The sequence below is a fragment of the Rhinoderma darwinii genome, chromosome 7, assembly GCF_050947455.1.
Source record: "Rhinoderma darwinii isolate aRhiDar2 chromosome 7, aRhiDar2.hap1, whole genome shotgun sequence".
Classification (NCBI taxonomy): Eukaryota; Metazoa; Chordata; class Amphibia; order Anura; family Rhinodermatidae; genus Rhinoderma; species Rhinoderma darwinii.
In genome coordinates, this window is record NC_134693.1 from 144044006 (window position 1) to 144071619 (window position 27614).

Consider the following 27614-nt stretch of genomic DNA (forward strand, 5'->3'; position numbering starts at 1 on the left):
CCGCCTGCAGTTATTACGCTCCTGATCCGATATAACATGGCGGGATGACGCTGCGCACAGAACTTCAGTTTGCGGACGATGTGCGTTTCCTAGACCTGAAAGGGAGACCACAGAGAAGTAGAAAAGGGCCGAGCACCTGCACATCTGTGAGCCGCCGGCACCATAAACAACGACCGCAGATACGAATCACCGACCCGACCGCCGTGGACCGCGCTCATCAATAAAGATTCCGGCATCTGCGGTTCTAATGATAACGATCAATAGACAATTGAAACTTTCTATTTCAAGTCCTAACCATTTTCAAGATGTCTGCTTCCTGGCAGTGAGTGGAAACATTGTTTACATCCAGAGGCTGAAACCGGACCTAGTCCTGATCAAACAGCTGAGGGTTTGTTACAATGATTCAGTGCAGCCAAGAGCTATCAGCCTGAAATCCATGATACGGGATCGTTTATACTGATACTTTGTCTGGATCGGTTTATAAAGGTTTCTAATCACAGACCCCCACTGTCCTCCATACTGCCGAAGACCGACCCCCACTGGCCTCCATACTGCCGAAGACCGACCCCCACTGGCCTCCATACTGCCGAAGACCGACCCCCACTGGCCTCCATACTGCCGAAGACCGACCCCCACTGTCCTCCATACTGCCGCCATGTACGACGACCAACCGTCACGGTCCTATACACTGCCACCACATATGACTGACCAGAACCACCCTATAGTGCTGCCACGTATCAACACTGCCCAGTAGCGCCATCCTAGATACAATGACAAATTATAAAAAGGAGAAACAGTAAATTAATCGGTCGTTATATTTGGAGATTTCTCTTTAGATTGGTTTTGAATGGGCACAATCTGCAGACCGACCAGAGATTTGTTCCTCCAAGTGAAGATGTCATCAGAGCTGAACTTCCTCCACCCTTCCTGCCAGCGTGACATGGGGGGGGCGCTTATTACTAAATACATGGAGGGGGTGAACACATGACGGCAGCTCCTGCTCTGATGGGACAACAAATGTGGTGGTCGTCAAAATGCAGCGGCAGCCACGAACCCCTCAGATCTACGATGGGGGGCAGGACTCTCAGCCACTCGGGGTTAACGCTGCCAGGCAGACGAGTTCCTCTCACAGAGGGCAGGAAGTGTCGCTTCTTCCTGAGCCGCACCCAGCGCATCAGGCGACTGAAAATCTATATCATGGAGTCTAGAGAACCCCCAAATAAAGCAGCCTCTGAAGTGGACTCCGGGCCCACAACCTCAGGGGGGCACACGGGACCGTGCAAGAAACAGAAGAGGGGACGACGGCTTTTATGTAAATATTGTAGAATGAAAAAGTTCTGCAAATTTCTACTACACTGAGTTGCCATTCTTCACCATTTCAAGATCTTTGCTTACTGTCAGTGAATGACATTCAGGGGTTGGGAAACCGTTTCAGTACTGATAACATCTGAAATGACATACGTAAGCTATACGGACGCGGTTAACAGTCAATCATGTGATCACGTCCTCCGTGTTGATATCCGGTGACTGATGTAATTTTCGTGTCTTTCATAGACATTAGTAGAGGGCGGCTGCACGTACTCAATGCGGGGCCTGACTGGGAATTAATACATATGCCATAAACAGTTTACAGGGGTCTGATCCCGGTAGCGGAGACCACCCAGTAACAATGTCCAGGCCGAGGCCCCACACACGCTACACGTTGCGGTCTACATGGGACATATAGAATAATGAGCAGCCGTAGGTCAGGGGACCCTCCATTCATCGGGGTGCTGTACATGGGGTCATCATACACTGTAATAATGAGGCGTCTGCTCCATCAAGAGGGATGAGGTCACCAGTATTATGATGTCATCAGGCCTCCATCCAGTGTCACAGAAGAACATCGGCCTGTACCCCCTAGAGTCACCAATGCCAACCGCTGGCACCCCTTCTATGCACAGTAGGAGGAGGCCGGAGGCGCCGCTGGCAGATGATGGACTGTGGTTGGAACCTCCTGTCATTTCAGACATAAATCTCTTATTTTGCATTTGACAGCGATTAGTACAATGAATTGGTCTCGTGCGGGTGATGGCGGACAGGGCGACAGACACAGATTTGCATGGGGATCATTCGAGGAGCCAATAAACACTCAATATTCAGGACGCATAAATGGGCGCTATTGTCAGCGGCCATCGACCCTTTATTGCGCAGATCTGCCCATCAGATAACTTGGGTGAGGCCTGACGGAGGAGTAATGGCGTCTGCTCAAGGTCTGGACAGATTCCCACAATGAGCCGACATCTGTGACTCCGGGATGTGAGCGAAATGCTGAGCGTGAGCGGCTCCGATACGAGGCCAACGCTAAACGCCGCGAGAGCCGCAGAAACGAGGGGACGAAACCCGACCACCACAAAAGTAAATCCAGCAGCCGAGCTCCGAGTAAACAGTTTACTGCCGGCGCCGAGACACCAGGCTGCCCCGCGGGTGATTTATCCGGGGATACGCGGCTGCTGTTTACATCGCACTGCGCCTGTGTCGCCTGCACCCACCGGCCCGACTCATTACATAAACCCCCAACATCATACACGGCCTGCAGTGTTAAAGGCACAGTACACCCCGCAAGTCTATGAAAACGCACAGCACATGGAAAGAGTTTATTGTCCCCTGTTATCTGCCATATCAGGTTGGGAACTGTAGTGATCTGCATAAGTGCAGAATCCTCCCTGACCCCACAATCACTACTTTGTCCAAAATTCTACAGTGCAGAGAACCTCCAGAGACATTACATCATATATGTGACTGATGTCAGCCGCTCCTCTTATATCACTCCAGTACTATTATATCCTCCAGAGACATTACATCATATGTGTGACTGATATCAGCCGCTCCTCTTATATCACTCCAGTACTATTATATCCTCCAGAGACATTACATCATATGTGTGACTGATATCAGCCGCTCCTCTTATATCACTCCAGTACTATTATATCCTCCAGAGACATTACATCATATGTGTGACTGATATCAGCCGCTCCTCTTATAACACTCCAGCACTATTATATCCTCCAGAGACATTACATCATATGTGTGACTGATATCAGCCGCTCCTCTTATATCACTCCAGTACTATTATATCCTCCAGAGACATTACATCATATATGTGACTGATGTCAGCCGCTCCTCTTATATCACTCCAGCACTATTATATCCTCCAGAGACATTACATCATATGTGTGACTGATATCAGCCGCTCCTCTTATATCACTCCAGTACTATTATATCCTCCAGAGACATTACATCATATGTGACTGATATCAGCCGCTCCTCTTATATCACTCCAGTACTATTATATCCTCCAGAGACATTACATCATATATGTGACTGATGTCAGCCGCTCCTCTTATATCACTCCAGCACTATTATATCCTCCAGAGACATTACATCATATGTGTGACTGATATCAGCCGCTCCTCTTATATCACTCCAGCACTATTATATCCTCCAGAGACATTACATCATATGTGACTGATATCAGCCGCTCCTCTTATATCACTCCAGCACTATTATATCCTCCAGAGACATTACATCATATGTGACTGATATCAGCCGCTCCTCTTATATCACTCCAGTACTATTATATCCTCCAGAGACATTACATCATATATGTGTGACTGATATCAGCCGCTCCTCTTATAACACTCCAGTACTATTATATCCTCCAGAGACATTACATCATATGTGTGACTGATATCAGCCGCTCCTCTTATATCACTCCAGTACTATTATATCCTCCAGACATTACATCATATGTGTGACTGATATCAGCCGCTCCTCTTATATCACTCCAGTACTATTATATCCTCCAGAGACATTACATCATATGTGTGACTGATATCAGCCGCTCCTCTTATATCACTCCAGTACTATTATATCCTCCAGTACTATTATATCCTCCAGACATTACATCATATGTGTGACTGACATCAGCCGCTCCTCTTATATCACTCCAGTACTATTATATCCTCCAGACATTACATCATATGTGTGACTGATATCAGCCGCTCCTCTTATATCACTCCAGCACTATTATATCCTCCAGAGACATTACATCATATGTGTGACTGATATCAGCCTCTCCTCTTATAACACTCCAGTACTATTATATCCTCCAGAGAAATTACATCATATGTGACTGATATCAGCCGCTTCTCTTATATCACTCCAGTACTATTATATCCTCCAGAGACACTACATCATATATGTGACTGATATCAGCCGCTCCTCTTATATCACTCCAGCACTATTATATCCTCCAGACATTACATCATATGTGTGACTGATATCAGCCGCTCCTCTTATAACACTCCAGTACTATTATATCCTCCAGAGACATTACATCATATGTGACTGATATCAGCCACTCCTCTTATAACACTCCAGCACTATTATATCCTCCAGAGACATTACATCATATGTGACTGATATCAGCCGCTCCTCTTATATCACTCCAGCACTATTATATCCTCCAGAGACATTACATCATATGTGTGACTGATATCAGCCGCTCCTCTTATATCACTCCAGCACTATTATATCCTCCAGAGACATTACATCATATGTGTGACTGATATCAGCCGCTCCTCTTATATCACTCCAGCACTATTATATCCTCCAGAGACATTACATCATATGTGACTGATATCAGCCGCTCCTCTTATATCACTCCAGCACTATTATATCCTCCAGAGACATTACATCATATATGTGACTGATATCAGCCGCTCCTCTTATAACACTCCAGTACTATTATATCCTCCAGAGACATTACATCATATGTGACTGATATCAGCCGCCCTCTTATAACACTGCAGCACCGTTATAAGCTCAGGTTTGTAAGGGTTACTGTCCCTTTAAGTCTTTTTGAACAATTTCCACAAATGGCAAAAGGGAGAACAATATACGTGCCATGTTCTGAGTATTGTGTACATGTAATACAGAGCTGTGAATACAAAACACCACTGCAAGAAGGATCACATTCTCAGAGCTACAGTCACCAATCTGCTGCTTGTTATTGGAAGCAGTCAGCAAGCTCGTGGACACCCCCCCCTATAGTTTAGTCAAGTTCCTATAATGTAGGGGGGCAATTTGTTTTTTCTACATCAGAATGGTCAGATGACTTCACAATGCCTGATGTAAAGACAAGACCTCCCAGAATACAAAAACACCAGAGCAAGCTCAGTGCAGACACTGAACAAGCAGGGAATTATGGGAGATTATACCTTTGGAGCAGCAGAATAGTGAGTGCAGCTCTGGAGTATAATACAGGATATAACTCCGGATCAGTACAGGATAAGTAATGTAATGTATGTACACAGTGACTCCACCAGCAGAATAGTGAGTACAGCTCTGGAGTATAATACAGGATATAACTCAGGATCAGTACAGGATAAGTAATGTAATGTATGTACACAGTGACTCCACCAGCAGAATAGTGAGTGCAGCTCTGGAGTATAATACAGGATATAACTCAGGATCAGTACAGGATAAGTAATGTAATGTATGTACACAGTGACTCTACCAGCAGAATAGTGAGTGCAGCTCTGGCGTATAATACAGGATGTAACTCAGGATCAGTACAGGATAAGTAATGTAATGTATGTACACAGTGACTCCACCAGCAGAATAGTGAGTGCAGCTCTGGAGTATAATACAGGATGTAACTCAGGGTCAGTACAGGATAAGTAATGTAATGTATGTACACAGTGACTCCACCAGCAGAATAGTGAGTGCAGCTCTGGAGTATAACACAGGATATAACTCAGGATCAGTACAGGATAAGTAATGTAATGTATGTGCACAGTGACTCCACCAGCAGAATAGTGAGTGCAGCTCTGGAGTATAATACAAGATATAACTCAGGATCAGTACAGGATAAGTAATGTAATGTATGTATACAGTGACTCCACCAGCAGAATAGTGAGTACAGCTCTGGAGTATAATACAAGATATAACTCAGGATCAGTACAGGATAAGTAATGTATGTACACAGTGACTCCACCAGCAGAATAGTGAGTGCAGCTCTGGAGTATAATACAGGATATAACTCAGGATCAGTACAGGATAAGTAATGTAATGTATGTACACAGTGACTCCACCAGCAGAATAGTGAGTGCAGCTCTGGAGTATAATACAGGATGTAACTAAGGATCAGTACAGGATAAGTAATGTAATGTATGTACACAGTGACTCCACCAGCAGAATAGTGAGTGCAGCTCTGGAGTATAATACAGGATATAACTCAGGATCAGTACAGGATAAGTAATGTAATGTATGTACACAGTGACTCCACCAGCAGAATAGTGAGTGCAGCTCTGGAGTATAATAAAGGATGTAACTCAGGATCAGTACAGGATAAGTAATGTATGTACATAGTGACTCTGCTGTTTAGGCCTTATTTACACAAACGTATTTCACGTCCGTGATACACACGTGAAAATCACGCACGTCACACGGACCTATGTAAGTCAATGGGGCCATTCAGACATTCTGTGATTTTCACGCAGCGTGTGTCCGTGTGTCTGCTGAGTGAAACTTACTGTATGTCCTATACTTGAGCGGTTTTTGCGCATCACGCACCCTTTGAAGTCAATGGGTGTGAAAATCACGGACATCACATGGACACACATCCGTGTGCTGTGCGTGATTTGCGCAACAGTTGCTCAAAAAATGGAGAAAAAGAAAAACCACCTTCATTTCATTTTGCAGATGTCAAAACAACTTGACATACGGATGCCAGACGCGCAAGAATAACGCAGACACGCAGCCAAAACGGATGACGCATGGAACTGCAACGTGCGCAAAACGGACACGTTCGTGTGAATGAGGCCTTATTGAGATTCATTGGGGGTTCTCCGATTTAACAGTCTATACTCATCATGCAGGACTATAGGGTTGGCCGCTTCACGCCGGCACACGATACCAGATCCTGACACGTTCTCATGAGATCAGTGCCGCTCTGTAGGGAGACGCCGCGGCTGGGATTCCTCCTCCCGGGCTGAGTCTTTGTGGCCCTTCCTCCATCCGAGGACAGAACCATCATTGATGGAGCAGGTGCAGGGGCTGCTGAAGAGCATCTCACCACAGTAGAGGTTCCTCACATACCGCCTGCCCGGGGGTCTTAGTGCCTGTAATGAGGGTCTGTATCATAGGGCACAATCTACGGGGCAGGAACCCGGCTCCCCTCCCTGGAGACACATCATGCGCTGATTAGTTACAATGTGTCAGGAAGCCGCTGCTTCCACTGCCCGCCATGTGCACGTACGCCCCAGTCCACAACAATCGGGCGGCTACTGGGCGTTCCATCAGAGACCCGACGAGATCTCCACATACTGCTATAAACCACTGGTCTGCAACCGGGGGCTCCCAAACTGTGGTGAAACTACAACTCCCAGCATGTCCCAACAGCTACAGGCATCGTGTGTGAATTATACCGGTTCCTGGGAAAGTTGGGTGACAAACAGTATGGCCGCCTAATCAGCTCCCACACACTGGTCGGCACCCAGCTTTCTCAAACTGGGATTATGTAGTCAGCAGGAAAAGTCTCAGTGGGTGACTAGATGGATTCTCTTCAGAAGTCCGGGAAAGCTGGGTGCTGGACTTTGTCATGTTGCTCATCACCCATCGATATAGTGAATCCAGGACTGATCTTTATCCAGAGCAGTTCTCCAGTATCGGAGGGTCCGCTCGCCCGCTCTGGTGCCCCCTTGTCGATTGTCCCTGTTCCCATTGTCCTGCAGTAGGTGCCCAGCGCCCCCTCCCCCCTGCGGCTTCGTTTCCTGCCTTTCTACTGTGAATCTCATAAAAGGGAAGTGTAACGCTGGCGCAGGAAGGGGAGCGCCGCACTCACCGCCACCTCGGCCTGGCAGCCTCCTAACCTGATTATCTGCGCCGGACAGGAAGGGGGGCCAGATGCAAACCGCGATACACGGGCAACGAGCAGCACACAGACCGCGTATCGTCCGTCACACGCAGAACCCAGATTGTGCGCAGTCTGTCCCCAAATACACAGCAGGGACCGGCTCCCGGGGGATCTCTGGCCGCTGACGTTACAGACTCATCTTAAAGGGACAGTACACCTGCAGTCCATCTCCTCGGCGTAGTTTGCAGGTGAATATATTCTAGTGTACTCCGTTATCAGCCAAAAGAAAAGATCTTAAAACATAGTTGGGAAAATGACAGCAAAACGCAGGTTATATGAAAACGAACCGCCGCAGAGAACGCAATCACCTGGGACTGTAACTATAGCAACCGGCGGAGAAGCAGCGTTATAAGAGCAGCGGCTGATATCAGTCACACAAGTTCACAGCTCTGCTACATATGTGATAAAGTAGGAATCATGGGGGAGGGGAGAGGTCGACAATTGTTGCCACTCATCCCAAAGATGGACACTACAGTCATCCTCTTCCCAGCCTGAAATGGCTGATACCAGGGAGCAATAGACTGTTCACCTGCGAATCTGATACGTGACGAGATTTAGCAGTGTTCGTTAGAAAACCCACAGTCGTCGTCCCCGTCCCCCCCTGCCTGCAGGTGGTTTGGGGCGTTGTCCCGGGTGGTGGTCGGGCACCTGTTATGGCGTTTACTTTCTTCTTTCAGTTCTATAGAAGGGTTTTGGATTTTCTTGTTACCCCTCCCCCATATAAATGTTCAGAGGGGTAGAAGCCCCATCATCCACGGCGGAGCGGAGACATCAGGCGCCCTATAATTACACCGCCATATAAATATATGCCAGGTCCCTGTTAACCCTTCCCAACCTGGCGGCCGTCGTGTGTAATGTCAGATGCCGAGCGCAGCAGAACGTCACATCCCAAACCGCAGCAGCCACTTCCTCTAACAGGACACCCCCTGCCTCCCACAGAGCGACGAGCTGCACCTCGCATGTGCAATGTGCTGCAGACCACCAGAGATAAGACCCCCATCACCAGGGTGCAATGTGCTGCAGACCACCAGAGAGATAAGACCCCCATCACCAGGGTGCAAAGTGCTGCAGACCACCAGGAAGTTGCGCATGATACAATGTAACGACTCTCCACGTTGTACACGAGAGACTTCAGGCGGCTGTCAGGACGTCTCGGGCAGAGTTCACACCTGCCTTCTGTTTTCTGGTTTTCTTTCCGTTGTAGGAAGAGAGAAACTAAAATAACAGCCTGCAGCGGCGACCGACGGACCCCATTGACTGTGAAGGGTTCTGCCCGGTTTCGCCATTGTGTCCATAATTTTTTTCACCCCAAATAAAACTGTGCTGCATGCTGGGCTATTTTCTCCGCCATTTTTTACTGAATCTGCGCCGCCGCCTCATCATCATCATCAGTAGCGACGCACGTCACAAAAAGGAGGAGGAAAGAGAAAAGGCCACAAGAGCCGCACATCCAAACCCACTGAAGTTACTCATGCAAACGAACGTGATTGTGCAGCCGCAATTCCCCCCAAAAATCCACAGGAGAATTGCGGCCCCATTCATTCCTATGGGCCCTGCACACGATCGTGGTTTCCACGGCCCCGGAGTCCGGACCGCAGAAAGAACGGACCGGTCTTATTACGGCCGTGTTCTGCGGTCCGGGCTCATTGAAAATAATGGTCGTGGCCATGTGCACGACCCGCGATTTGCAGGCGGCTTGCGGTTGTCACTGCGTGGCCGGCCGACCCGGAAATCACGGCCGTGCACATGACTACAGTCTGCATGAGGAACTTCATTACAATAGACATGAAAGTACAAACGACGAGCAGAAGTCAAGAGGGAAAAAACACCTACAAACAATGAGAAATCAAAGACGACGAGCGAGAGCGAGCGAGCGCGACCCCGGCCAGAATAAATGCAGAGGGACCCCCCCCCCCCCACTGCCCGATTAGAATCTAAACAAGTGAAAAGTCACTTAAAAGAAAGGACACCCGGAAAATCTGCATCTGAATGACTGAAAATAGAAAGTCAAATAGAAAATGCAAATAAATAGTCACTCAAATGCAGATTTTCCGGGTGTCCTTTCTTTTAAAGGGGTTTTCCAAATTCTGACAACGGATGACCTTTCCCTGGATGAGTCATCAGTATATCATCGGTGCGGGTCCGGCACTCAGACCCCGCACCGATCAGCCGCTCCGGTGGCCTGCGGGCACTGGATGTTATGGCACATAATGCTACGTACGGAGTCGGAAGCGGCCGGGCCGCAGGTCATCTCCGTACACGGCGCAGCGGCCGGGCCGCAGGTCATCTCCGTACACGGCGCAGCGGCCGGGCTGCAGGTCATCTCCGTACACGGCGCAGCGGCCGGGCCGCAGGTCTTCTCCGTACACGGTGCAGCGGCCGGGCTGCAGGTCATCTCCGTACACGGCGCAGCGGCCGGGCCGCAGGTCATCTCCGTACACGGCGCAGCGGCCGGGCCACAGGTCGGCCCCTATTCACTTGAAGTACTGCAGCTCGGCCACTATTCCGTGATCAGAGCCACCTGCTGGGTGTCGGACCCCCCAGATCGTGTACGGTCATCAGTCAGAAGGTGGAAGACCCCTTTATGTGACATTACACCTGTTAAATTCTAATAGGGCAATATGGGGGGGGGGGGGTCCCTTCGGCATTTGTTCAGGCCGGGGACACGTGCGTTATTTTTTCCCTTTTGACTTCTCATTCTTTGCACTTTCTCACGTTCAGTTCTTTTCTCTTGTAACGTTTCTCTTCCCTCTTTTTGTCATGGTTACGCGTTGCGTCCGCGCTCCCGGCTCCTTCTTACACATATTCTCGTGCCCACCCCGTATCTTAGTTTACCAACATTGCAGCCATTGATCTACGGACGTCACTTATTACAACGATCTTCAGAGAAATGATCCGTCCCTCGGATTTACACTTCATCTTATTTCCGTGCCCTGTGATCGCAGCCGCCGGTCATTAGGCGCCATCTTTGCGCACTTGTCCAGGGCAGGGTAACTTGTGCCCCGCACTTTCATGTGTCCTAATAGAACGTACGGGAAAGGGACGTCTAAAGAACGAACTACACCGCGAAACGGCTTCACAGGGCGCTAATCCGGGAGCAGGGAAATATCCCAGCAGCCATTCGGCAAAATCGAAACTCAGAAGTGGCACGTCCCTTCACCCCTCACTGGTGTATCTGCGTGTAGTAATCCGTTACCAGTGCCAGTAATACGCCACCACCGTACGCTACATGGACACATCCTCCACCACACACCGTGCAACAGCCACAACGACATCACGTAGCGATCCCCACATCTACTCCGTCATCAGCAACATGGCTGCCGGAGCGGCCTCATCCCCAGTCAGCAGCCTCACACTCACATGATACATAGAAGGGTGTCAGGGGCCCGACATGAGCAGCGTGATCCCCTCCTGCCCCAGATTTCACCTCCCGTTGTCACGGCCTCGTAATTCACGGTGCATTAAATCCTACATGACCCCAACACAAGAGAAAAACACCTACAGCAGAAGATTTTAACACGCCGAATTCAAGCCTCCCTGCCCCCATCACTGTGTGCCATTTTCTTCCTGTGTCAGCCATGAAGTCAACAAGTAGTCACAGAGTCACCCCACTCCAAGGAAACGCACAGCCCCTGCTCTGTAGCTCCTCCCATTTGCATTGAATTAAATCTATGGCAGCCTGGGAGAGAAAAACTGGAATAATCATGGCGGCCGCTCATCTCTGGGGACAGAACCCCAGCTTTACTGCAGTCAGTGATACAGCAATCACCACAATGGGGTCCCCCTCCAGCATGGCAGCCTCAGCCCCCCACCAGTGTGTGAAGGAGGCCCCTCCAGTCTCCTGTATGTGTAGAATGAACTTTCTAATAGACTTTTTTTTTTACCCCTCTTGACCTAGTTCTCCTCTCATGGCTGAAGCTTTGTTACAATGTATCAATCCAAGAGAGATTTGTGCGACTGCTGTGTTTACGGACACCTTCCTGTATATTTACGGGAAGGTGTTCGTGCCGTGGAAAGGCTCCGCAAAAGATGGGACATGTCCTATTCTTTGCTTTTTACAGACCGTGTAAAATGCGGGTGCGGAGGAGGGGGGGGGGGGGGTTTAGTCTCCTCATAATAAAGTCTATATTGGGCACGGTCGTCCTGCGGAGAGCGCGAGATGCGTGACTGGTGACGTAAACGCAGCTTTAATGGAAGGAGAGGCCAATAAACTGACCGAGGAGCCCGGCATGACCAATGGAAGCGAGCGGTCAGCCTTCCTGCCCCGCGGCGGGCACCATGCGGGCTGGTTGGTCGGTGCCTGGTGTCGGCTGTGAAGATGGATCCTCCATGGTGCACATCTGCTGGATTTATTCCTGTATAATTACATAGCCGGCTGCTGACCTCTCAACCACACGCTGCCGCCAATATAGACTGCGCTCATTAACCCTCTCACTGCAGGACACGCCACGTAACACGGGAAATTAACCGTATCTCCACCGCTCCGGGGACAGAAGGGGGAAGATCTGTACATGAAGCTTCAAACCTGTATAAAGAAAAGTGTTGAAACTTTGATAGACTGTTTTAATTATTCACCATTTTCAAGATATCTGCTTGCTGTCAGTGATCAAGAACATACCCAATTTCATTAAGAGGCAGAAAACCCTTCCTGACCTGAAACTTCACAGCTGAGGGTTTGTTACAGGGTACCCAGTCTAGACAACCCACTGAGCTAAGCAGTCTGGACTCCAGTCTAATACAACGTAACAAACCCTCAGCTGTGAGAAATATTTGGTCAGGAAGGGTTTTCAGCCTCTGGATGTAAGGAAGAAAGTCCCCCATTCAGTGACAATAAGCAGAGATCCTGAAAACGGTGAAGAATTGAAATACAAAGTCTATTAGGAAGTCACAGACCGTTCCTATTACTCCTTATGGGGTAAGACATTGAATGTGACTATCCCCCAGCTGCAGCCCCCCCCCCAGCACACGGTGGCGACACGCGGTTGCGATATTCCTCCGATTTTTAGTTGAGGTGCTGAACATCCAGGATTTTCCCACAGACAACGAGGGACGAGCGGAGACGAGACGATTATGTGGAGACTTTAATGTGAACGGGGCAGCGAACGAGCAACAAGAGCGCCGAGGAGGGGGGGGGGTCCGCGAAGAAGCCCCCGACCCGTACAATGACCGGCAGATGCATCATCCATCATTATCCCCGGCGATCAGCGGGACACACACAATAGTAAGGCAGACGCTGCGGCCGACACGAGCCCTCGACCGCCGGGACCGCGCAGGACTTTGCCCTCAGGCAGAATCTTCTCCTCGTTGCCAAGCGCAGAGCGAAGGAGCCGGTCCTGCTGCTAAGAGATCAGTAAACAGCACTTCAGCCCAGCAATCCCTGCAGCCCCTCACCCGAGGCTGGGACGTCAACACCACCTCCACCTCCCACTGAAATCAATGGGAGTCTATTTCAGGCGGTTTTTGCCGCGGTTTCCACGGCAAAAAAACTCTGTGTGAACAGGGCCTTAGATAGAATCTGATCTCACGTTTGGAGACCGACCCCCGATCAGATGAACGCCGCACATGCGGATATTATGTCACGGTGAATTCAATTAATATTTACCGCCCCTCCCCCCATTCCCAGGAAAACGTAACGGCAGCCGAGAACGTTTTACATACATCGCACAGCGAGATCATGATGCGGACCCCCAGCCCTCATCATAACCTCCTATTCAAGAAAAGAAGGGGTTAACCAGGACCGTGGCCGCAGGGGGGGGGGGGCGTGGGAAGAAACAGCGAATAAAAATAGAGCGTCCACAAACCATTTGTGAGAATGTGACTGACGGAGAAAGTGCTGAGATTAGGGGGCGGTCATAGGGCTTCAGCTCTATTCAACGGTGTTTAAATCCTCCCAATTACCAAGATATCTGCTTGTTGTCAGTGAATGGAACACATCCGGAAACCGTCCTGGTAACAGAACTGTCAGGGTATGTGCACACACACTAATTACGTCCGTAATTGACGGACGTATTTCGGCCGCAAGTCCCGGACCGAACTCAGTGCAGGGAGCCGGGCTCCTAGCATCATAGTTATGTACGACGCTAGGAGTCCCTGCCTCGCTGCCGGACAACTGTCCCGTACTGTAATCATGTTTTCTGCACAGGACAGCAGTTCCACGCAGAGGCCGGGACTCCTAGCGTCGTACATAAGTATGATGCTAGGAGCCCGGCTCCCTGCACTGAGTTCGGTCCGGGACTTGCGGCCGAAATACGTCCGTCAATTACGGACGTAATTAGTGTGTGTGCACATACCCTTACAATGTATCCAGTTTATGCGCTAAACACATGAGAAGCCCAAACCTCTCCCCTGTCCTGATCGCTTGTTACAATGTATCAGTGCAGGTGGGATGTACCAGGCCCCGTGCGCACTCTCAGCTTTCGTCTGTAATTACGGACCCATTCATGTCTATGGCCCCCGGACACCTTCCTGTATATTTCCGGGAAGGTGTCCGTGCCGTGGAAAGGCTCAGCAAAAGATGGGACATGTCCTATTTTTTGCTTTTTACAGACCGTGTAAAATGCGGGTGGCAATCCACGGCCGTAATCGCGGACCGTGTTTCCGGGCACTGCCGTGTGCAGGAGGCCTCAGTCTGGAGATTTCTGCTTGGACGTCACACAGAGGAGACGGATAATAGTAATGTCTATGGCTGGAAAAGGACAATAAATTCTGCTGCAGCTGCTGAAACATCACAAATCTAACCGATACATCAATAAACCGGCCCCAGACGCTGCGCTCGAGACGACGGTCGGAATTATCCTGCGATCAATACGTTCATCTCCTAAAGACTTCACAATAATGAAGGAAGAGCCCCCCCCCAGAAGAGAAAGGGTTAATCCGGCCGCGTCACATTGTGGAGTGCGGCAGGAGAGGCTGGCGGCGGCGGCGCTGCGGATAAACAGGCGTTATTGGTAATGTAAATATTATCCTGGGACGCCGCACAAACAGGAAGGGACATTTTCTTCCCTTTTAAGGCAGCGAAGGCCCCAAATTATTAACCCTCAAAGCAAACGTCTCTCCAGAACCTGCCCCTCCCCCACACCAGGGTAGCGCCACACTCCGAGGGTAGCGCCGCTTCTGGGCTCCGTTCACACGTGTCAAATTTGACACAGATATTGATGTGGATTCTGTGCAGAAATCCACGTCAAAACCGATGATAATCCACATCCCACGCACGTGATTGGTGCTTCCGCCACCCGGTCCACGCGCTACGCAACATTTCCGTGCAGATTTTAGTCCGCACGGAAATGTTGAAAATAGAAAAAAAAATTAAAATTAAAAACAGCTGCGGAAATAAGTAACACGGATTCAGAACAGAAAAGCAGGGAATTACCCCGTGATCACAATCCCCGCGCAGGATCTGAAGCACGCCGCCGCCGCCGCCACCTGACCGTCCGCTGAAGTTGTCAGAACGGCTCGCTACATCCGACCGGCGTTTATTGGCGTCAGAAGCTTCTCAGGTTTTCCAATCTGGTCAATGTTTATAAATCTTCATTTACGGGACGTCGTTGACTGGGAATAAATGCAGCGGAACGTGCGGGCGAGACCTCCGAGGGGGCGGCTACAAACCGGCGCTAACTCCATTTCTCATGGCTCCAGAACACATGGCCAAGGTCAAAGGTCAATAATCGGACCCCCCTCCCCCATATACAGGGACAGAGAAAAAGCAGAAGTGAGAAGAACGTGACGTTTAGGATGTCGCTGCGGAGGGGAAGTAAATGAGGAAGAAGCCGGGGAGCGGCGGCGGCGTTATAAGTCCCAGGACGCCTGTAATCACCCGCAGCGTCACATCATGGCCGACCTGTAAAATCACACAGGAGTCACATGTACAGCGGCGGCCGCCCGGTGAGCAGGATGTGGGTCCGCGGCCGCCCAGGTCTTCCTGCCATCTCCTCACTACCGGCAGCTTTATAAAGGGACAGGAAACGGCAACCGACAGCAGAAGGAGCCGCCAAGAACCGGCAGCGATGACGACCGTTACACCGCAGTCACAGCAAAGCGAAAACAGAGGCAAATACAGGAAAGCAGAAAAAACAATCAGGAGTCTAGGAAAGCTGGGTGACTCTACTGAGCATCACCCACCTTTCCCAGAATCAGATACAGCCATGAAACGACTGACAGAGAAGCATAAAAATACTCAACAGTAACATCCAGGACGTCTGCGGCCCCCATTATAGGGGGATGGGCTCCCGGATAGACAGACCCACGACAATAAACTGGTCACATGACAAACACATAGAAACATCTCCTGAAAACACGTGATGTCGATGTACCGACACGTTATATACAGGGAGCACGGTATATGGGAAACACCTGGGCCCTGCATGTTATATAGAGGAGTCTATAGGCGGGCAGTAGTGACGTGTAGAGGGGTATATAGCGAGGCGGTACAGCGACGTGCAGAGGGGTATATGGCGAGGCGGTACAGCGACGTGTAGAGGGGTATATAGCGAGGCGGTACAGCGATGTGTAGAGGGGTATATAGCGAGGCGGTACAGCGATGTGTAGAGGGGTATATAGCGAGGCGGTACAGCGACGTGTAGAGGGGTATATAGCGAGGCGGTACAGCGACGTGTAGAGGGGTATATAGCGAGGCGGTACAGCGACGTGTAGAGGGGTATATAGCGAGGCGGTACAGCGATGTGTAGAGGGGTATATAGGCGGGCAGTAGTGACGTGTAGAGGGGTATATGGCGAGGCGGTACAGTGACGTGTAGAGGGGTATATGGCGAGGCGGTACAGCGACGTGTAGAGGGGTATATGGCGAGGCGGTACAGTGACGTGTAGAGGGGTATATAGCGAGGCGGTACAGCGATGTGTAGAGGGGTATATAGGCGGGCAGTAGTGACGTGTAGAGGGGTATATGGCGAGGCGGTACAGCGACGTGTAGAGGGGTATATGGCGAGGCGGTACAGCGACGTGTAGAGGGGTATATGGCGAGGCGGTACAGCGACGTGTAGAGGGGTATATGGCGAGGCGGTACAGTGACGTGTAGAGGGGTATATAGCGAGGCGGTACAGCGACGTGTAGAGGGGTATATGGCGAGGCGGTACAGCGACGTGTAGAGGGGTATATAGCGAGGCGGTACAGCGATGTGTAGAGGGGTATATAGCGAGGCGGTACAGCGATGTGTAGAGGGGTATATAGCGAGGCGGTACAGCGACGTGTAGAGGGGTATATAGCGAGGCGGTACAGCGACGTGTAGAGGGGTATATAGCGAGGCGGTACAGCGACGTGTAGAGGGGTATATAGCGAGGCGGTACAGCGATGTGTAGAGGGGTATATAGGCGGGCAGTAGTGACGTGTAGAGGGGTATATGGCGAGGCGGTACAGTGACGTGTAGAGGGGTATATGGCGAGGCGGTACAGCGACGTGTAGAGGGGTATATGGCGAGGCGGTACAGTGACGTGTAGAGGGGTATATAGCGAGGCGGTACAGCGACGTGTAGAGGGGTATATAGCGAGGCGGTACAGCGATGTGTAGAGGGGTATATAGGCGGGCAGTAGTGACGTGTAGAGGGGTATATGGCGAGGCGGTACAGCGACGTGTAGAGGGGTATATGGCGAGGCGGTACAGCGACGTGTAGAGGGGTATATGGCGAGGCGGTACAGCGACGTGTAGAGGGGTATATGGCGAGGCGGTACAGTGACGTGTAGAGGGGTATATAGCGAGGCGGTACAGCGACGTGTAGAGGGGTATATAGCGAGGCGGTACAGCGATGTGTAGAGGGGTATATAGGCGGGCAGTAGTGACGTGTAGAGGGGTATATAGCGAGGCTGTACAGCGATGTGTAGAGGGGTATATAGGCGGGCAGTAGTGACGTGTAGAGGGGTATATAGCGAGGCGGTACAGCGATGTGTAGAGGGGTATATAGGCGGGCAGTAGTGACGTGTAGAGGGGTATATAGCGAGGCGGTACAGCGACGTGTAGAGGGGTATATAGCGAGGCGGTACAGTGACGTGTAGAGGGGTATATGGCGAGGCGGTACAGTGACGTGTAGAGGGGTATATGGCGAGGCGGTACAGCGACGTGTAGAGGGGTATATAGCGAGCCGGTACAGTGACGTGTAGAGGGGTATATGGCGAGCCGGTACAGTGACGTGTAGAGGGGTATATAGCGAGGCGGTACAGCGACGTGTAGAGGGGTATATAGGCGGGCAGTAGTGACGTGTAGAGGGGTATATGGCGAGGCGGTACAGCGACGTGTAGAGGGGTATATGGCGAGGCGGTACAGCGACGTGTAGAGGGGTATATGGCGAGGCGGTACAGCGACGTGTAGAGGGGTATATAGCGAGGCGGTACAGCGATGTGTAGAGGGGTATATAGGCGGGCAGTAGTGACGTGTAGAGGGGTATATGGCGAGGCGGTACAGTGACGTGTAGAGGGGTATATGGCGAGGCGGTACAGCGACGTGTAGAGGGGTATATGGCGAGGCGGTACAGCGACGTGTAGAGGGGTATATGGCGAGGCGGTACAGCGACGTGTAGAGGGGTATATAGGCGGGCAGTAGTGACGTGTAGAGGGGTATATAGCGAGGCTGTACAGCGATGTGTAGAGGGGTATATAGGCGGGCAGTAGTGACGTGTAGAGGGGTATATAGCGAGGCGGTACAGCGATGTGTAGAGGGGTATATAGGCGGGCAGTAGTGACGTGTAGAGGGGTATATAGCGAGGCGGTACAGTGACGTGTAGAGGGGTATATAGCGAGGCGGTACAGTGACGTGTAGAGGGGTATATAGCGAGGCGGTACAGCGATGTGTAGAGGGGTATATAGGCGGGCAGTAGGGACGTGTAGAGGGGTATATGGCGAGGCGGTACAGCGACGTGTAGAGGGGTATATGGCGAGGCGGTACAGTGACGTGTAGAGGGGTATATGGCGAGGCGGTACAGCGACGTGTAGAGGGGTATATGGCGAGGCGGTACAGCGACGTGTAGAGGGGTATATGGCGAGGCGGTACAGTGACGTGTAGAGGGGTATATAGCGAGGCGGTACAGTGACGTGTAGAGGGGTATATAGCGAGGCGGTACAGTGACGTGTAGAGGGGTCTATAGGCGGGCAGTAGTGATGTGTAGAGGGGTATATGGCGAGGCGGTACAGTGACGTGTAGAGGGGTATATGGCGAGCCGGTACAGTGACGTGTAGAGGGGTATATAGCGAGGCGGTACAGCGACGTGTAGAGGGGTATATGGCGAGCCGGTACAGTGACGTGTAGAGGGGTATATGGCGAGGCGGTACAGCGACGTGTAGAGGGGTATATAGCGAGGCGGTACAGCGACGTGTAGATGGGTATATAGCGAGGCTGTACAGCGATGTGTAGAGGGGTATATAGGCGGGCAGTAGTGACGTGTAGAGGGGTATATGGCGAGGCGGTACAGCGACGTGTAGAGGGGTATATGGCGAGGCGGTACAGCGACGTGTAGAGGGGTATATGGCGAGGCGGTACAGTGACGTGTAGAGGGGTATATAGCGAGGCGGTACAGCGACGTGTAGAGGGGTATATAGCGAGGCGGTACAGCGACGTGTAGAGGGGTATATAGCGAGGCGGTACAGCGACGTGTAGAGGGGTATATGGCGAGGCGGTACAGCGACGTGTAGAGGGGTATATAGCGAGGCGGTACAGCGACGTGTATGCTGCATACAGAGATAGGTTAGAGCACTGGACACTATAGGGGATGTATACTTGTATACTGTGGAGTAGAAGATACAGGATAAATATAAAGAGCTGTACAGAGACATGCAAAATCTCTGATATGAGGAGCTTTGTGATGTGTATATATGTGTGTGATGGTGGGGGGGGGGGGTGTATATATGTGCGTGGCGGTGGGGGGTGTGTATGTATATATGTGTGTGGTGGTGGGGGGTGTGTATGTATATATGTGTGTGGTGGTGGGGGGTGTATATGTGTGCGTGGCGGTGGGGGGTGTATATGTATATATGTGTGATGGTGGGGGGTGTGTATATGTATATATGTGTGTGGCAATAGGGGTGTGTATGTGTGTGTGGCGGTGGGGGGTCTGTATGTATATATATGTGTGGTGGTGGGGGGGGGTGTGTATATGTGTGGTGGTGGGGGGGGGTGTGTATATGTGTGGTGGTGGTGGGGGGTGTGTATATGTGTGGTGGTGGTGGGGGGTGTGTATATGTGTGGTGGTGGTGGGGGGTGTGTATATGTGTGGTGGTGGTGGGGGGTGTGTATATGTGTGGTGGTGGTGGGGGGTGTGTATATGTGTGGTGGTGGTGGGGGTGTGTATATGTGTGGTGGTGGTGGGGGGTGTGTATATGTGTGGTGGTGGTGGGGGGTGTGTATATGTGTGGTGGTGGGGGGGGGGTGTGTATATGTGTGGTGGTGGGGGGGGGGGGTGTGTATATGTGTGGTGGTGGTGGGGGGTGTGTATGTGTGTGGTGGTGGGGGGTGTGTATATGTGTGGTGGTGGTGGGGGGTGTGTATATGTGTGGTGGTGGTGGGGGGTGTGTATATGTGTGGTGGTGGGGGGTGTGTATATGTGTGGTGGTGGGGGGTGTGTATATGTGTGGCGGTGGTGGGGGGGTGTGTATATGTGTGGCGGTGGGGGGGGGTGTGTATATGTGTGGTGGTGGGGGGGGGGGGGTGTGTATGTGTGGTGGTGGTGGGGGGTGTGTATGTGTGTGGCGGTGGTGGGGGGGTGTGTATATGTGTGGCGGTGGGGGGGGGGTGTGTATATGTGTGGTGGTGGGGGGGGGGGGGGTGTGTATGTGTGGTGGTGGTGGGGGGTGTGTATGTGTGTGGTGGTGGGGGGTGTGTATGTGTGTGGTGGTGGGGGGTGTGTATATGTGTGGTGGTGGGGGGTGTGTATATGTGTGGTGGTGGGGGGTGTGTATATGTGTGGTGGTGGGGGGTGTGTATATGTGTGGTGGTGGGGGGTGTGTATATGTGTGGTGGTGGGGGGTGTGTATATGTGTGGTGGTGGGGGGTGTGTATATGTGTGGTGGTGGGGGGTGTGTATATGTGTGGTGGTGGGGGGTGTGTATATGTGTGTGGCGGTGGGGGGTCTGTATGTATATATATGTGTGGTGGTGGGGGGTGTGTATGTGTAGTGGTGGGGAGTGTGTATGTGTGTGTGTAGTGGTGGGGGGTGTGTATGTGTGTGTGTGTAGTGGTGGGGGGTGTGTATGTGTGTGTGTAGTGGTGGGGGGTGTGTATGTGTGTGTGTAGTGGTGGGGGGTGTGTATGTGTGTGTGTGTAGTGGTGGGGGGTGTGTATGTGTGTAGTGGTGGGGGGTGTGTATGTGTGTAGTGGTGGGGGGTGTGTATGTGTGTAGTGGTGGGGGGTGTGTATGTGTGTAGTGGTGGGGGTGTGTATATGTATACATGTACGTGGTGGTGGGGGTGTACACATGTATATAGGTGGTGTATATATATGTGCATATAGGTGGTGTATATAGGTGGGGTATATATATGGGGTGTATATAGGCAGGGTATATGTATATGAGGGAGTATATAGGCGAGGTATATATGTATATGGGGGTGTATATAGGCGGGGTATATATGTATATGAGGTGTATATAGGCGGGGTATATATGTATATGAGTTGTATATAGGCAGGGTATATATGTATATGGGGTTGTATATAGGTGGGGTATATATATGGGGGTGTATATAGGCGGGGTATATATATGGGAGTGTATATAGGTGGGGTATATATGTATATGGGGGTGTATATAGATATATGGGGGTGTATATAGGCGGGGTATATATGTATATAGGGGTGTACATAGGTGGGGTATATATGTATATGGGCGTGTATATAGGCGGGGTATATATGTATATGGGGTGTATATAGGCGGGGTATATATGTATATGGGGTGTATATAGGCGGGGTATATATATGTATATGGGGTTGTATATAGGTGGGGTATGTATATGGGGTTGTATATAGGTGGGGTATATATATGGGAGTGTATATAGGTGGGGTATATATATGGGGTGTATATAGGCGGGGTATATATGTATATGGGGTGTATATAGGCGGGGTATATATGTATATGGGGGTTGTATATAGGTGGGGTATATATATGGGGGTGTATATAGGTGGGGTATATATGTATATGGGGTGTATATAGGCAGGATATATATGTATATGGGATGTATATAGGCAGGATATATATGTATATGGGGTGTATATGTATATGGGGGTATATAGGCAGGGTATATAGATATATGGGGGTGTATATAGGCAGGGTATATATGCATATGGGGGTGTATATAGGTGGGGTATATATGTATATGGGGGTGTATATAGATATATGGGGGTGTATATAGGCGGGGTATATATGTATATAGGGGTGTATATAGGTGGGGTATATATGTATATGGGGGTGTATATAGATATATGGGGGTGTATATAGGCGGGGTATATATGTATATAGGGGTGTATATAGGCGGGGTATATATGTATATAGGGGTGTATATAGGCGGGGTATATATGTATATGGGGTGTATATATGTATATGGGGGTGTATATAGACGGGTATATATGTATAGGGGGTGTATATAGGCAGGGTATATATATGTATAGGGGGTGTATATAGGCAGGGTATATATATGTATAGGGGGTGTATATAGGCAGGGTATATATGTATAGGGGGTGTATATAGGCAGGGTATATATGTATATGGGGGTGTATATATGTATATGGGGGTGTATATAGGCGGGGTATATATGTATATGGGGGTGTATATATGTATATGGGGGTGTATATAGGCGGGGTATATATGTATATGGGGGTGTATATAGGCGGGGTATATAGATATATGGGGGTGTATATAGGTGGGGTATATATGTATATGGGGGTGTATATAGATATATGGGGGTGTATATATGTATATGGGGGTGTATATAGATATATGGGGGTGTATATAGACGGGTATATATGTATAGGGGGTGTATATGTATAGGGGGTGTATATAGGCAGGGTATATGTATATGGGGTGTATATAGGCGGGGTATATATGTATATGGGGGTGTATATATGTATATGGGGGTGTATATAGGCGGGGTATATATGTATATGGGGGTGTATATAGGCGGGGTATATAGATATATGGGGGTGTATATAGGTGGGGTATATATGTATATGGGGGTGTATATAGGCGGGGTATATAGATATATGGGGGTGTATATAGGTGGGGTATATATGTATATGGGGGTGTATATAGGCGGGGTATATAGATATATGGGGGTGTATATAGGTGGGGTATATATGTATATGGGGGTGTATATGGGGGTGTATATAGATATAGGGGTGTTGCGGTCGGTGAGCAGTTACCCAGCAGCAGCAGCTTCACCTCCCGCGCCGCCTTCTCTCCGTCCTCCCTCAGGTTTTTGTCGATGATCTTGGATCTCTCGGCCGCCGCTTTGTCCTCGGCGCTCACGGTGCAGCCCATGGCGGCGATATGTCGTGACAACGCCAAACGTCCCGATATAGCGTTAGACCGAGAGCCCCGGGCCCCGCCGCGACTCCCGTGCACCTCCACCCCCGCGATAGCCGCGATATCCCTGCGATACAGAGTGAGAACAGCGCGACCGCCCCGACACCAAAGCCAGACACAAGTGAGAGGACGCCCAGCCTGAGAGAGCGGCCCACCGAAGCCCCGCCTCTGACCCCGCCTCCAGACCACACCCCGCCTGCTGGCCCCGCCCCACAGGAGAGCCGTTATCTGAGGGAGGGAGGGAGGGAGGGAGGTGACCGGCACGTGGGAGAAACGCAACGAAAACGCCAGAGACCGCGCGACTTGGTTACGGTTTTCTACTGAGAAATTTCCTGAAAATGTTCATTTAAAAAAATAAAATAAGAGGAAAAAATACAAAACATTTGATGTAAAAAATTGCCAATAAAGAATCTGAAACCCGGTAAAAATACGGCAAGCGACAGAATCCACCGAAAGACAACGCCCTGTGTCCATAGAAACCAATGTGACGGTGTAGACTCGTACTGCGACAAACGCTACACGAAGAGTCACATCAGGACGAGCGCTCCTCAAACCACAGGCGAAATCCGGTGAAGCTGAAACGTATCACGCCGCGCCAATATCAATGAATGTAAGACATGGACGCCTGAGCACACTAAGGCGACAAGCGGGGACCCCGGTGTATGACCCCATCCCCCAACACGACTTGTGGCCCCGCCTCCTGGTGCGATCATCCCTTGACACTAGAAAAGAAGGCAAAGAGACGACAACTCTCATCATCCGCTGGCAGTAATGTCTATTCATATCCGGATCGTATCGGGGGAGACTCTTTGTATCTCGGCCGCCCACTTCACTCACAGAGATATCGCCATGTTTCTGTTCTGTGGCGGCGGCCATATTGGTTGTCCCCGTTCACATCACGTTTTTAATGTATGCGTCAGGATGAGCTCGTGAAAAGCTCATGGCGTATCCGTTTTACGGATGTCGGTGACAGTTGCCGTACAGGGACATCCCCCACCAATAGGCTCCCATGCTAAAAAAAATATATACGTTATTTTCTGGACTCTGCGGATGGAACAGCGCGGTCTGCTACATTCTTCCATATCTTTTATAACGTATATATTGTATACCGCCCTCCGCCTGACAATGGAGAATACAGACGCGCTAAACGTAATCAAATCACGTGATGTCATCGGGGCCTCACAGGAAGTTTTTTTCTGCTCATTTCTATAATAAGGCGATGCCGCGGTTCGTGTCGGTTGACGGTGCCGGTTCCAGTATTCATGATGTGAACGTGTCTCGTAAGTGCGCACTTCTTAGTATCCTATAGGAACGTGAATGTATCCAGTGCAGCCGCCGTGCGATCCTCGCTGTCAGCCGCCTCCGCCATTAATCCCTCACATCAATGACTGATCGTCTAGTCGCCCGGACGCCGACGCCTTCGCCTTTGAAGTGACATTTTTATTAGTTTACATTTTACAGGTTGAATCTCAGACTGAAATAAGTGCAGCGCCATTTTACAGGACGGCATCCGCCCAAGTCCAGGACAGGAGAGATCTGTGCTGCTGCTGCACTGATATACTGTAACAAACTCTCAGCTGTGTGAGCAGGGCTAGGTCAGGTTTTCACCATAGCGGTACCACAACACGGTTCTTCATATTTTCTTCTTCCGTTGCAGCGGTGGCAGCGGCTTCATGCGCACACTGATGAGATTTTGTGTCTGGTCGGACCAGTGGCGGACACAGACTGCAAAAGGCCCCTGTGCAGATAATGTGCCAGGGCCCCCCCGCCCCCCCCCCCCCAATACCGACAAAGTTACCTAAACATATATATGCATATAAAAATAAACCTTACTAATAAAAATTATGAAGGAAGATTTATATTGTACATTTTATTACCAGTTTAGAACACAAGTAACACATTTTTTTCCGGGTTAAATTCTTATCTAAACTAAGTCCCTAAATGTGGGCAAAGAAAATGAAAAACCTATACTCACCTCCTCCGGCGCCTCCGTTCCCCCTCCGCAGCCCCTATCCCTTTCTGTGTTTACAAAGCTGCTGTGGTGACGCGCGGTCGATGGCACATGACCGCTGCAGCCAATCAATGCCCTCAACAGCGATTTGCTGTGGAACTACTGTCCTCAGCAGCACACCAATGAGGAGTTATTGGCAGCAGCGGTCACGTGCCATCGGCAGCGCGTCACCAGTGCAGCCTTGTACACTTGTAACACAGACCGAGACAGGAGGATGGGGGCTGCGGCGGGTGAACGGAGGCGAGGGAGGAGGTGAGTATAGTTTTTTTATTTTCTTTGCCCACATTTAGAGACTTAGGTTAAATTGAATCATTGAATATAACACAAAGCACTCATGCAACTGAGATGCAATAATTTAGATGATCTTATCATGCTTAGCTTACTGCACTGTTACCTATCAAGCAGGACTGAATCTCAAGATATCTACAGAGGGGGCTGTATGGCGTTATCTACAGGGGGGACTGTATGGCGCTATCTACAGGGGGGTCTGTATGGCGTTATCTACAGGGGGGACTGTATGGCGCTATCTACAGGGGGGACTGTATGGCGCTATCAACAGAGGGGACTGTATGGCGTTATCTACAGGGGGGACTGTATGGCGCTATCTACAGGGGGGACTGTATGGCGCTATCAACAGAGGGGGCTGTATGGCGTTATCTACAGGGGGGACTGTATGGCGCTATCTACAGAGGGGTCTGTATGGCGCTATCAACAGAGGGGACTGTATGGCGTTATCTACAGGGGGGACTGTATGGCGCTATCTACAGGGGGGACTGTATGGCGCTATCAACAGAGGGGGCTGTATGGCGTTATCTACAGGGGGGACTGTATGGCGCTATCTACAGAGGGGTCTGTATGGCGCTATCTACAGGGGGGTCTGTATGGCGCTATCTACAGGGGGGACTGTATGGCGCTATCTACAGGGGGGACTGTATGGCGCTATCTACAGGGGGGACTGTATGGCGCTATCTACAGGGGGGACTGTATGGCGCTATCTACAGAGGGGGCTGTATGGCGTTATCTACAGGGGGGCTGTATGGCGTTATCTACAGGGGGCTGTATGGTGTTATCTACAGGGGGGACTTTATGGCGTTATCTACAGTGGGGTCTGTATGGCGTTATCTACAGGGGTTCTGTATGGCGTTCCCTACAGGGGGGGTCTGTAGGGAAAGTCATACAGCCCCCCCCTGTAGGGAACGCCATACAGACCCCCCTTTAGGGAACGCCATACAGACCCCCCTGTAGGGAACGCTATACAGCCCCCCCTGTAGGGAACGCTATACAGCCCCCCCTGTAGGGAACGCCTTACAGCCCCCCCCTGTAGGGAACGCTATACAGCCCCCCCCCTGTAGGGAACGCCATACACCCCCAATCACTCAAAAAAATGCGACCTACAGTGTGAAAAGACAAAAGACATGTATCCCCTATCCACAGGATAGGGGATACATGTGTGATCGCTGGCATTGATAGGGAGAGCGGGGGACCGAAAGTCCCCCGAAGTTCTCCATCACTCACCTCTGACTTCCGGTGTCTGCGCAGCTCAAGTGTGACCGGCGCTCCATTCATTTCTACGGAGCTGCCGACACAGACCCCGGAAGTCCGAGGTTTGTGATGGAGAACTTCAGGGGACTTTCGGTCCCCCGTTCTCCCTATCAATGCCAGCGATCACACACGTATCCCCTATCCTGTGGATAGGGGATACATGTCTTATGTTTAATGGCAGAGCGGGGAGATACTCCCTGCTCTGCCGTAGTGTTCCGTGGCATCGCGCTGTAGCAGCCATAGCGGCAGCTAGCGGAGATTCCGGCCAAGGTGGGGGCCCGTGCCGGCAGGTGACGCGGGCCCCCTCATGCCGCGGCCCCGTAGCAGCCGCTACGGCTGCTATAGCAGTAGTTACGCCCCTGTGTTAGGGGGAGTTCACACTGAGGTTTTTTTCGCGAAAAACGTCAGAAAGTGCCTCCCATTGAAATCCATGAAATTTTTCCTGCGAGCAGTAAAAACCGCATGCGGGAAAAAGAAGCGCAATGCCCTTTCTTCGGGCGTTTCTGTCTCTGACTTCCCATTGACAACAATGGCAGGCAGAAAATGCGTTTTTTGCTGCGTTTCCCTGCCCACGGCCCGATGGCCGAAAAACGCCACAAA

The 27614-nt window shown here is 50.7% G+C and overlaps 1 protein-coding gene across 2 annotated transcripts in view; it reads right to left on the reverse strand.

The window, feature by feature from the left end:
- The window catches only part of GNAI2 (G protein subunit alpha i2), a 39644-nt gene extending 16028 nt beyond the window's left edge, over positions 1-23616 (reverse strand). Inside the window, exon 1 of one of the 2 annotated variants that reach the window (XM_075831968.1) lies at positions 23299-23616. In XM_075831968.1, coding sequence (XP_075688083.1) covers positions 23299-23416 — 118 coding nt within the window. In that variant the 5' untranslated portion in view covers positions 23417-23616. Of the gene's footprint in view, positions 1-1461; positions 1658-23298 lie in introns of those variants that run through there. The other variant, XM_075831969.1, reaches the window with a different exon arrangement.
- Between the last annotated feature and the right edge of the window lie 3998 nt (positions 23617-27614).